At 40.1% G+C, this 12,835-nt stretch overlaps 1 protein-coding gene across 1 annotated transcript; it reads right to left on the bottom strand.

The window, feature by feature from the left end:
* Positions 1-671: 671 nt before the first annotated feature.
* PSMA6 (proteasome 20S subunit alpha 6) lies at positions 672-12,519 on the bottom strand. The gene is made up of 7 exons (XM_054068671.1): positions 12,349-12,519; positions 7,993-8,087; positions 7,171-7,252; positions 6,773-6,928; positions 4,673-4,851; positions 2,460-2,554; positions 672-877 (listed from the first exon to the last, which is right to left on the bottom strand). The coding sequence occupies exons 1-7, from the start codon at positions 12,422-12,424 to the stop codon at positions 820-822; spliced, it is 741 nt and encodes a 246-aa protein (XP_053924646.1). The 5' UTR covers positions 12,425-12,519; the 3' UTR covers positions 672-819.
* Positions 12,520-12,835: the final 316 nt, after the last annotated feature.

Below are 12,835 nucleotides of genomic sequence, written 5' to 3'. Positions count from 1 at the left end.
AAGGCTTTCCCGTTCGGTCAGGTATCCCCTCTGCATGGCTGCCTTGTTGTAAGCAAGAAAAGATTTTTACTGAAAAAGAAAAATCCTCATCGTTTGTATGAAAAGAGAACCATGCATATTCACTGCAGGACAAAATACTAGCAAAAATGGCTAAAGGAAATCAAATACAATCAGGCTCAAATACATCAGGCTAAAGGAAATCAAGGGGAATCACAGCTCAAGTTGTTTTCAACTTTTGGCCTTTGTCCTCATACAAACCTGAGCAAATATTCAGATCATCTTAATTTTCCAGCCTGTAAGAAGGCTGGAGAGTTGTTGTCAAGGCTGCTAGCAGAAGGGATGGGAGCGAAAGGATGATCTTTAGTGGTGACCAGGAAGGTTGCCTGAACCCTCAGTCTCCAGTGGATTTCCCAGACTTTTAACACCAGGACAAGAAGAGGACACAGGTAAACATAGGAATTACCTCAAGATGCACACACACCGCGACCTTATATAAAACTCTCCATCAGTAGCCAAAAAGCTCCGATGACAAATACAGCGCAGAGTACAAGATTTCTCTTAAAATACAACCAAAAGGCAAGCAATCATCACAGAAACATTCAAAGTCATCAAGTATTTTGATAAGAATTTCATAGAACTGAAACTTAAAGTATATTAAAAAGAGACACAAAGTATTTCAAAAGCCTCCGTTTTATTTGTACAGAGTAAAATACATCATATAGTGAACATGGTTTTACACTTATAATCTAAAGCCATAAGTGTTTTCTTTTCACGAAATATCCTGGCCAGAAGCACAATCAATAGAAACAGGAATGCTAATTAGTCTCTCTCTGCCAGTGCTACAAGGTGCACATCAATCTCTGCTTCTGTAAGGATCCTGAAAGAATAAAAAGAAACATTAAATAGCTTAAATGATTCTTCCCCTTAAGCTCCAACATTACAACCTAATATCTACACAAATATGTTTTATACAATGCATCTTCCAGCGCTTTAAAGCCCCGTGGCCAGGGCCACAGACTGACATTCCAATTCTTTTTGAAAAATAAAGGAAGAATCAAAGGCACTATAGAGCAAAGAGGTAACAAATGGTAAAAAGAAAAATTAATTCCTCATGAATAATCTATTTGCAAGCTAGCACCTAGTGAGAAGAATGGGTATGGTAATTAGTATGATTACTCCAAGAGGGACACGGGTTTTCATAGCCTTCTCCCTCCGTTTGTTATCCATCCTTTCTGAAAAGGACATCGAGACCGGTAAATGTAGTTCGGCAGAAAGCTAACACTTGACTCTCAAGGGGCTGTAGAAAAGCAGTAATGCAGCTCCTGCACGCTTTCTCAAAAATACTGTGCTATTCTGTTGTCCTAAACATACACTACTAAACGCAAAACCACCCATCACCACACCACAGCACGGTAGTCACTCAAAGGACTGCATCTGTGGGACACAAAGGTTTGAAGCTTACCCCACCTACCAGGTAGACTAAACCAGAAGAGGACTTATTTCCCACTTAAATGAAGTTTAAATAAAATAAAAAAATTAAGAGCAATGAAAGACTAAGGTAGAAATAACTGAATTCCTCTGCAGCAAGCCAGACTTGCCTAAATTTTAAAAGACATACCTAGAGGGTCCTTTAGTGTTTATAAAATAGTCCCAAAGCTTATTCTTCTGCATTTCACACATACTTCCACAGCTATACATTTTCTTGCGAGAATACTGTCAAGTACATTGTATCTGATGCAAGGTATAACCCTTAGCACAAAGATTTCCATGTGTTGTCCCCACAGATTAAATAACCTCGCTGCACTCAGATTCAGGGAATGACAGGAGGGAGGAAATTGCAGGTGTCTTGCTTTCATGCTAGGCGGGAATGCAGTGTGCTCAGAAATTACAAGTTCAACCAGTTCCAAATCACTGCAGTGATTTTTAAATCCAAAATCTTTTAATCTGGAGATGTTAAAAACTCGTACAGTTACAAGATGAGCAAGAGTCATTTAAAGGTGCCATTTAGAAAAGGTTTTAAAAAAATAAGGGACTTGCAAAATTACCCCTAATATAAAACAGACTTGACTGCTTTAGCTTTCATGACTATGATTTGGAAGTGGACTCCATGTCCCAGGACAAAGAAAAATTATTATTCTTTTAAGCATGAAAAATCATCTAGGCCAGATGTAACTTCCTTTATAATAATCACATAAAGCTGTGCCCTTTTAAGAAACAAAAGGCAACACTTTTCTCTACTGAATTCTTTAACCATGTCAAACATTTTTAAAATGTGCTATAATATTATTTTAAACAATGTCTTTTACCACTACATGCTTTGAAGAATTACAAGTAAAAAAAAACTGCAAACCTTCAACTTCTGACATTTCTTTTTCTCAACTTACTGTTACACATGAAGTTAAAACTAAATGCACATAACCAGAGAAAGACACAAAGTTTTATCAACACTGATCACTTACCTGAATTTAGGATTTTCCACTGTAACTACGCCAACTTCTATTTCTGAAGGTTTGAAATCAATGGACAGTACAGTAGACAGGCATGTTATTGCTGTCTGAAAGATGACAAAAACAAAAAGCGCTAAGGCTTTTGTAAAAAATTTAAATATACATAGTATTAACAACTACCCTTCCTTCTAGTTTTAAGTTATATCCTTCCACCTCAAATCCTCAGCTAAAAAGTTTCAAATAGTTTCCCCTTGTTACAGAATACAGTCCTTTTCTGGTCCTCTCTCCAGAAAGACCAGTCTACAAAAACATAGGGACATGCCATTTTCGTAGCAGAGAAAAACCACAATAGAAACAAAAACTTTTATCATGTAAAGATTAAAACTTTGAGTTCCAAGGATAGAACACGCTTCATTAGTGGCAAACAAGACTGACATCATTACAGTCCAAGATTACTCAAAGCACATCACTTACACAGTTTCCATTTTGGCTTTTCTTCTGGTGATTAAAACTACTTTGGCAGTTTTTAAAAGCTGCATTTCGTCACTGCTTAATTTATTTTTTTCTCCACCTTAATCATCATCTGTTTTAAAGGGTGTTCTTTGCAACATCACTGATACTTAACCCTGCAGCAGGGTCATAATAATGATAAAGATGTATTTCTACAGTGATGACTAAGCACAAAAAGAAGTTCCATAAAACAGCCATGTAGCCAGAAGTTTATCAGATCAATTATTCTAACGCACTGGCTTTTCGTTCTGATGTGTTAGTAAGTGCAGAAAAACAGACAAGACTTTTCTGTGGCTTATTTTCAATAAGTTGATAATATATTGATTCTGCAAGAATTCTGTAAGACAAGACAGACGTCTTATCAGAAGACTGCCAAGTTAGAAAAACAAAACAAAAAATAACAAATTGAAACTCTTATCCATGGAGCATTATTTTAAAAAAATCGTGGTGTTTTGAGGTAAAGTTAGAGAAAGAGAGAAAGTGTATGTAGGACACTACAAAAATATGATTCTTGCTTCTGCTGGACAGACTTGCTTCTCCCTGTTAAAATAACAGTGCCTGATCTACATTCAGAATCTCAGCATTTTTACAAAGAGGTATAGAAGCACCTCCAGGATTTGACTGGCACAATAATTACCAATTAAGTCTTTGTGCCATAACACAGAAGTTTTATGAATTAAAAACAAGAAGATGAAAACGCTGTTTCACCTACCTCCAACCGCTCAATTGAGAGATATGCACTGTACAATCATGCACTGACAGAAAAATACATGTAACGTGAAAAATACTTAGCCAGGATAAAAAAAGGATCTCTGAGGGAATTTCAAATACTTTCAAATTCAGTATGTTACGATTATTTAACTCACTCAGGATCTTCTCTTTGAAAAAAATCACATATTAAGGATATTAGTACTTAAGATATACATATAAAACTTGTAAGTTCATGCTGAACTTTAGATGGTACTTTCACAGTAATGTAGACTTTAGAACTACTTCAGCTGAAGGTCTGAATCTGCTCAGGATTCACAGAGATCTTAATACAATACTCTGTTTAATCTCACAGGGGAGTCAGTTGCTCAGATTATTACTCTTCCCTTCAACTGCTGATCTTGTGATGCAAAAACCATAACATTATGAGATCAACCAGATCTGACAGGAGAAACAGGTGGGCCATGGAAGAGGACTGTTTAGACAGATCTCTACTGTGGAAGTGAAAAAGTAAAGATGATTTATAAAATAAGTTCATTGACCTATTTTATAGGGAGGATACATTTTCATAATGAGCAATGAGCTTTAAACAATAGTTTTCACAATAGGCGTAACAACTGGTGTTATATTTACTAAACCGATGGACAAGCACTCTCCTATCTTATCCAAAATACATTGTAACATGAAGACGGTTTTAAGTGCCACTAAAAGAAAATTGTACAGCTATCCTCAGAACCCAGCATTACAGTAACCAACCATCAGCTACAGTGGGATTGCTACAAATACTGATCCTGCTTCAGCTAATGTAGCACAGAATTAGAGGACTATTTAAACACTTACAAAATACCTTCAGAAGATCTGGCTGGAATAGCTATACTGGCTCTGGCAGCAATAAGTAACTAAGAAAACAGGAAATGTCAAACTACATTCTTCAATAGCGCAAGACTACGCAGATCATATACATAAAAAATAGGTTAACAAATCTTAATTTCCCTCTGCTGGCCTACCTCGACTGTTTGTTCGTATGTCCAATCAAATTTCTTCTTTACTTTCTTTTCAAGAAAACTAGTTGACTCTGTCTGTTTAACTCCTGCAGCTGTGGCCTTGAACCCACAGTAGTAACCCGCTGGATCACACTTGTATACCTGAGGGCCGTGTTCTTCATCAATACCAATCAAAATCATACCTTGAAGAAAAAAAATTGTGATTTCTTTCTTTCTTTCCCCAATTTTAACAATTTAATTCAACTGAAGAATAAAATAGATATACTCCCCTTTGTGAAACACATGCGTGCATGCACAGTAGTATATTTTTGGGAACCAGTCCAATACATAGAGTTGTGATTAACTCTAATTGCCATTTCTTAGCAGCATCTCACTACCAGGTGCACGACTCAGTTTAGTGCAAACTAGATTTCTGTCATTCACCAATAAGGCTGCACCTTAAACATGGAAACATTTTTGCCACGCTCAGTGTGTAGAGACCCACAAAGTCAGGAAATGCAAAAGTTTAACCCCGATACAAAGTTAACCCAGCCACAGTTCACATCCTGCGTATAATATGGCACTTTAAAAGAGTAAACAATAGTTACACTAAGATGTGTCTTTTACTAGAAATCAACTTTTCAAATATGTTGAAAGTAACGGAAATATAAGAAGATAAACTTTTGATTTCTCAACTATAGTCCTAAAAGCACCACATTACATTCCTTTTCTTCTTTTCTTTAAAGAAAAAATAAAAGTGAAAACTACGTCATTTCAGACCTTTTGTCTAAGCGCTGTCAAGCTGGGCAGACTTCAGGTAACACAAACTGGTTACATCACTGAAATACATCTGTGTTCACTCACACTTCTAGATTTACAGTTGCATAATCTCAATACGCATATTAAAAATACTTGAAAGAAGTACTTGCAAAAAAAACAAACCACCCCAAACAGAACAAGGTCAAAGTTTTAAATTGTTTTCGCTTTACACTTGTGTAACTCTTAACTAGTAGTTACAGCTGATAAACTTCTGAGCAGCTATTACTACAATAGAAAAAAAAATTCCCATCAACTTTTCTAAAAAAGGTTAAGGAACGTTATGAAAACCACATTTTTATTCATGTATTTAAAAAAAATCACCTCCCAGTAGTATCAAGGCATGGGAAATGCCAAAGGAAGAAAAAAACAATCATTCCTGAACATAACAAGTATATAAGCATAGGAAAATTGCCCCATCATGGAAACTGTGGTGCAACCTTGAGTGCTACTTGTTTAATGAAAAGTGCTTGTGCCTACTATGATTACAAGAAGTGATTTATCAATTCTGAAACTATTCTCCTCAAAAGAAAAAACAAAAAATACCGAAAAACCCAAGCAAACAAAAAAGAAACCCAGGCAGAAGGATGAATGAAAAAGTAACTGTTTCTATAGTGTTTCCTCAAAAAGTCTTTTATCTCAGTTCCTGGACAGCCAAACAGTATGGTTATAATTTGTTCACAGCCAAATGCAAGAAAAAAAACAAGTCAGAACCAACCTCAGAACACACAGATGATCAGGAATATCTAAACTCCCTGCAACTGTATACATATCTTTTTTTACTTAAGCTGCATTTGCTGTTACAAAACAAGAATGGCATAGAAATGTCTGCAAGTGAAATATTTTCAAGTACTTCTTCTCCACATCATATATATCATAGTTAAAAAAATTATGCAGATTTTTAGCCTCTACATACTGCTTACATAAAAAAGAAGCCACAAAATCTGCACAAGCGTAACTGCACTCTCCAGGTCTGTTTTAGGAGTGATATTTACACAGACACCAGTAGAAAGAGTATCTCCCATTCACAGACATCACTGTGCAAACAGACAAGGCCCCAGAAACTAAGTTGAAACACGTTTTAAAGAGGCTAAATCATTTACTCCAAATCAAACGCTGAGTCAATGGTAAAATCATGGCTCCAACTAAAGACTTCTAACACTGCTCTCTCATGTGGCTGTTCATTCTCTTAGTCCTTCAGTTACATCCACGTCTCGCACAATTTGAAAATGAGTGACAATTTCTTATACTTAAAGTTGCAAAGTTAGGCAAAAACCAGAAAAGACCAATTTCATACACTATACTCACAGCAACCAAGAGGCCTCATTTCAGCGTTTTGCGTATAGACCTGAGAAATATCTGCAATCCTTTTACACAGCATATCCACAGGGATGTCATAGCCGTACTTGTACTTCCAATTAGCAGCCTCATAGCGGGCTCTCTGCACCTGGGATCTGCTGTCAGCTAGACAGAAAGCACTGATATTAGTTTCACTGAACAGGTACCATGATTATTCCCAGCATTGCCTGAGAATATATATTTCAGGCTCAATATACATATCAGAACTAGGCAACTTCTCCAAAACAAGACTGAGTGGAACAAGAGCACTTACTTGTTTTATGAGATGCAAGGTTACTGGAAAAAAAAAGAAAATGTAAAAAAAACTGACACACTTCAGATACTTAAAAAGACGGTGAATGAAATACCTGTCATTCCTGTCATCACACAGCCAATATTTTCAGTAATTCTGAATAAATGAGTCACTGTGTTGGAATCCAGTAACTTGTCCTAAAGAGGAAATAGAAAGAAACTAATAGAAAGCACAAGTACAAAAAGACTCTGCATGTTCTGTTATTTACAGAAGACCCCCCCCCAAAATCAACTAAAAGCTGATGATTGTCTTTCAGGCTCCCAACTAGTTATTGTTATAGGCATACGAAAGTAGAAATATGAGAATGAGGAAGATAAAAACCTCAATATCAGGAAAAGGCTGACAGCTAAAGCATGACCAACATCAAAGTCCTTTTCCCTCTGAAGAAACTTTGAGAACGCATACAAAAACTCGAGCTCTTATTGCATGCAGCCCTCCAAACACGAGGGTTTTCCTCCTTTGCCAACAATATTTCACCCCCGTGCTCAAACACTCATGAAAATCTGTTCTGCACGCTATTGGTATAACAATTCCTGAGTAGGAATTAAAGAAATTAAAAAACTGATTACAAACAACTAAGCCCTTACAAGCCAGAGTAATGTACACATGCCAAAGCACAGCAGGCCCAACTCATATTTTAGCTTTAACCATTTGACAGCTACAGAGAAAACCTACTGGTTATAATACTTGGTGAGGATATGTACAATTGAGCGCTAAACAGAGATAAAACTTGTAATAAGCAGAACAATAATAAGATATTAAATCAAAACTGCAATATATGTCAATGCTAATAAACGTAATATCCATATTGCAGAGTTTCACTCCCATCTTTTCCCTTATCTCACTGCAGCCTCTCCCTCAAAACCAGCTTACTTACAGGTACTTTCTTCTGTGTTACAATTACTGCAGAATCTTTCCCACGAACAGCTACAGATGTAAGTCCGCCCTGGTTTATCGCCTTAAATGCATATTCTAGAAAAAAATGTAAAAGTTAATAAAACACAGTGTTACAGATATTAGTACAAATAACTCTGACACACCTGCCCCCAGTGCAGAAGTCTCACCAAGTTCTAGCCTTTTTAGTATTTTAATAATTGTGCAATACTTTTTAAGGTGTTTAGTGAACGCAATGCACACAAGAACTTTACGGTGGGAATTAAGTCATTGACTCTCTCCACAAAACTACTATCACTGCTTCCTTCAAATATTTCTAATTAGTTGTCTTTTTGTTCAGCTAGAATGCTTAACAGCAACAGAATTTGTTTTAAAACAAAAAGGCTGTTCTGCACTTGACCAAAGCGGTCCAACCGTAATCTAGAGTAGCTGTAAATCCTTATATAGACTTTTTAACATGCAGAAGTTTAGTAATTCAAGCATTATTACTATTTTTCTTTTGTGGATTTTAGCTGACACAGATGAAAACTGAAATGGATCAGGCATAGAACATGGGTTTTAACCTTACTATCAAATTTTCTGACTTGACGTTCAAACGCTGCAATGTTTTTATTCACTTTTCAAAATGAAACCTAAGTATATGCCTAATAAACAGTATTACTCAGATAAATGTAATGGGTTAAGATTTACTCAATATGATCCATGAAATTAATTTCCCATGATTAAGGGGTTCAAAAGTCTCAACAAAAACAACTCCAAAAATACTTTATCTAGCAATATGATAAAAACTCAGAACGCCCTAACATATGGATATGAGAGGCAAGTTCCATCAGAAGCTAAACAACAGATAATTTTTTTGTTAGCTATGTGAATGAAAATGGAATTTAGAACACATCTAACCAACAGTGCAGCAAATTGCTAAAACTACCTTTCAAAATAACCGGAACAAGAAACCCAGCTGTTTTAAAAGATTCCTTCAAATCTATGTAAGAGACTGCACAGCAAGAGAGAACTAATCTGCAAATGAAAAAACAACTCTTGCAATACCAGGATCTTGATGTTCAATTTGCCGAGTCAGTGTTGAGAAATGGCTGACTGCCATGTATTTATGGTGCTGCATTTATTACTCTCAGGCATCAGAGCATTTACTGGTTACCCAAACAAGCCAAGAAGAATGTTCCTCCTCTCTCTGCTAAATGCACAACTCGGCTCATCTTTTGGCTTGCCTTGCCCAGGAGGATCAGTGCTTGCATGCAGCAAAGCACAGAATCCCATGAGATGTGAGCTTGCACTGCCTGTAAACTGATAATGTTCGAAGCCCCAGGTCAGGGCTCTGCAACATTTGTTTATTAATATGCGGCAAATATCTGAAGGGAGGTGTAAAGGAGATGGACAGAGTCAGGTGTTTTTCAGTGGTGCTCTAGTGACAGAGCCAGAGGCAACGGGCACAAACTAAAACAGAGGAGGGTCCATCTGAACATCAGGGTCCATCTGAACATCAGGAAACACTTGTTCACTGTGAGAGTGACTCAGCACTGGCACAGGCTACCCAGAAAGGCTGCAGAGTCTCCATCCTTGGAGATACTCAAAGGCCATCTGGACAAGGTCCTGGCCAACCGACTCAAGGTGGCCCTGCGTGAGCAAGGGATTGGACCAGATGATCTCCAAGAGGTCCCTGCCAACCTCACCGTTCAGTGTTTCTGTGACACTTAAGTGGGAGCAGGAATAGGTGCCCTCACAAACTCTTTTTCTCACAAGTACTGACAACCAGGCTTGCTGAACTGCAGTCCATTCTCACCCTGTTCCTATTACCATCTGCACCGCTTGGTCTTCAAAATGACAAGCCAAAAAGTGAAGTGGCTTCACAACAAATTCAAATTGGTAGCAGTGTTTGAAGTCTGTTTTCTGCTAAGTATTTCAGTAGAGTACTGCACGTGTTCCTTCTGAAAACAGGACTCCCTTGCTGTTGCCTGAATGCATCACAACAGTCAGAAATGTGACCATAATGATTTTCTTCACCTCCCAGAAGTCCACTCGGATAAAACATCACCTTTGAAGACTGAAACTAATAGGTAGCAAGACAACACTAATACTTTGAGAGATTTTAACCATAGCAGTGAGAAATATATATGAAATAACTGCTACTTTTCTAATGTGAGATCACTTCAAAAACACATGAGCTTTTGAGCTTTGGAAGCAGAAGACAGGACTAAGGCAAAGCACAGGCATTTCATTCCAATATCACTACACTGGAAATCTCTGTTCAGGTAATGCCAACTTCCAGGAAAAAACCTCAAGTTTTAAGACAGCCTTACAGCAACATATGTCCATGCCCATCCTTGCCATCACCTAGTCAATCTGAATACAACACATCAACAAGAATGTACAGGACGCAAAAAGAATGAAAGCAAGACCAAAAAAAAAAGAAACAAAAAAGCTAATTTGGATATTTGACTGCAAGCAAACATGAGTCTTCTACCATGCTGTGGCTAGATGCTGGCTAACAGAGATACTAGTGTGGCATCATGTCTGGGTTATCAGCCTGGATGCAGGAAGAGTGAGCTCATACTTGCTTGAAGTTAACTATGCACACCTACTTATTTTTCTTCCCATAGGATACAGGTACTCAAAATATCTTTAAGACAGCTTCAGGCTGTGTACACAGAGGCTCTCAAATACACGTGCACATACTTGCTTCTAAGACATGGACAAAAGGTATGGAGGTACTGCACATTTCTCACACATTAACCTAATGGCTGAATATACCCAGGAGGCAGAAACCCAAGGCTTAGTTGCTTCTTTGCTACAGGATGCAGAAACCACTCCCAACAAGGAGTACTGCAAAAGAGAAACAGCAAGAAAGGCTATGTAGACTACCCAGCCAATGGAAGGTCAGAGCCCATAACTCTTCCATCAGAGATACTGATGTTCTGAGAGAGGAATTGCTGTCCTTACCACCCATGTGTACAAGGCTTACTACACAAGTTGTATACCCATTCCAGGTATAAGATAGCATCCATATGTAGGTAAGTAGAGCAGGTAACTTTCTAATTGTGTACAGACACCTACACACGGGCACTCTCCTAGTTGCTCCTTGAAGAAAGGACTGCTCGAGACTCTAATACCTGCCCATGAAGCCTATTCCACATACACTTCTTCCTGACAAAAACTCGAGGGCAGACACATACAAAACTACTGGCTACAGTAGACAACTCATTTGCTCTGGTCCCAGCAACCTCCTTTCCTGGAGAACAGATGGATGCATGAACACGTTACCCAATGCCATGTGCAGTGAAGCTGTACAGCTGAGGAAGAGCCACTAAACTCTAGGGGCAGATGGTATCTGGATGATGCTGCCAAGACAAGTCATCTGCCCTGCTGGAATGGACCTTCAGGGCACTCTCAACGACATACTGGACTCTGAGCTATGCTGTGACAGTGTTGTGCAGAGGGAGCATCGTGAAGCTGTTCTGCAGAATCTGGTGCACTGCAAAAATATAACTGAAAGAGTCAGTGGCCTACAGAAGATGAAGCTAGGCTGCAGCTTAATTGTTGAATGTTCAAAGAACCTTGGAAATATAATAGAAAGGAGTAATTTTTCACTGTGAGGGTGGTGAGGCACTGGAACAGGTTACCCAGGGAAGTTGTAGATGCCCCATCCCTGGGGGGGTTCAAAGCCAGGTTGGATGGGCCTTGGGCAGCCTGAGCTAGTGGGTGGTGTCCCTGCCCATGGCAGGGGATTGGAACTGGATGATCTTTCAGTTCCCTTCCAACCCAGACTATTCCATGATTCCATAATTCTATAAAAGACAGCTACTGCTGTCTCACAGGCCATAAAGTACAAAACATATGGTGTTCAGGTGTAACAACAGCATGCATTACCTCCCAAACCTGACTTTGTTATTCTGGAGTACAGGGTTAAAGACAGTTCAATTCCCATTTCAAACAGCTACCGCAGTTCTCAGATTCCAAAACACTATTTTATTTTTACAAGATAAACTGAAAGGAACGCTCTAGGGGAAACAAACGGCCCCTGGACGGCTGTCAGGTTGGTCCCGGAGCCCCTGAAAATGAGCACCAGGAGGTCCAACCGGTCCCTCCCCGTGGCCGGGGATACTCGAGGGCCCGACCTGGCTTTGTGCTTCCCTCATCCCACGCAAGAATCTCTATGCAAGCCCTGCTGCATGCTGGCTCGCTGACCCCTCACACGGCGGGGCGGGAGGGTCTCCCCGGCCGCCGCGTCTCCCTCTACCCGAGGCAGCCCCGCTGTGCAGGGAGGGCGGCGGCGCGGCTGGGCCCGTGACGGGGCGATTCGGCGTCCCCGCGGCCGGACACCCACCGACTTGGTAGAGGCGGCCCTCGGGCGAGAAGATGGTGATGTGGCGGTCGAAGCCGGCGCTGGAGCCGCGGGACATGGTGGGAGCTGAGCGGCTGAGGCGGTGGCGGCGTGCAGGACCCCGTCGCTGCCGCAGGACAGCGAACGCTTCCGGGTCGCGCTACGAGCGTTTCCGGGTCACGCGCAGCCGCGACGTCACGCGCTGCTATGCATCACGTGCGGGCACCGCCGTCGCGCGTGCGCGGTCCCTCCTCGCATCCCCGGAGCCGAGGGGAGAGGGGGGCGGAGGGGATTCGTTACTGCCGGGACAGAGCGCCCCCGTTTAGGTTGCTGAAGAAAGTCGTCTTCAATGAGTCTGATTTTAAAGGGAATCACAGAATAGTTAAGGTTGGAAGGGACCATAGAGATCATCCAGTTCCACCCCCCTGCCATGGGCAGGGACATCCCACTGGCTCAGGCTGCCCAAGGCCCATCCAACCCTGGAACACCT

This window comes from Cuculus canorus, chromosome 5, assembly GCF_017976375.1.
Source record: "Cuculus canorus isolate bCucCan1 chromosome 5, bCucCan1.pri, whole genome shotgun sequence".
NCBI classification, from domain to species: domain Eukaryota; kingdom Metazoa; phylum Chordata; class Aves; order Cuculiformes; family Cuculidae; genus Cuculus; species Cuculus canorus.
Note: the sequence above shows the minus strand (reverse complement) of the source record. Positions and strands in the feature narration are given on the sequence as shown.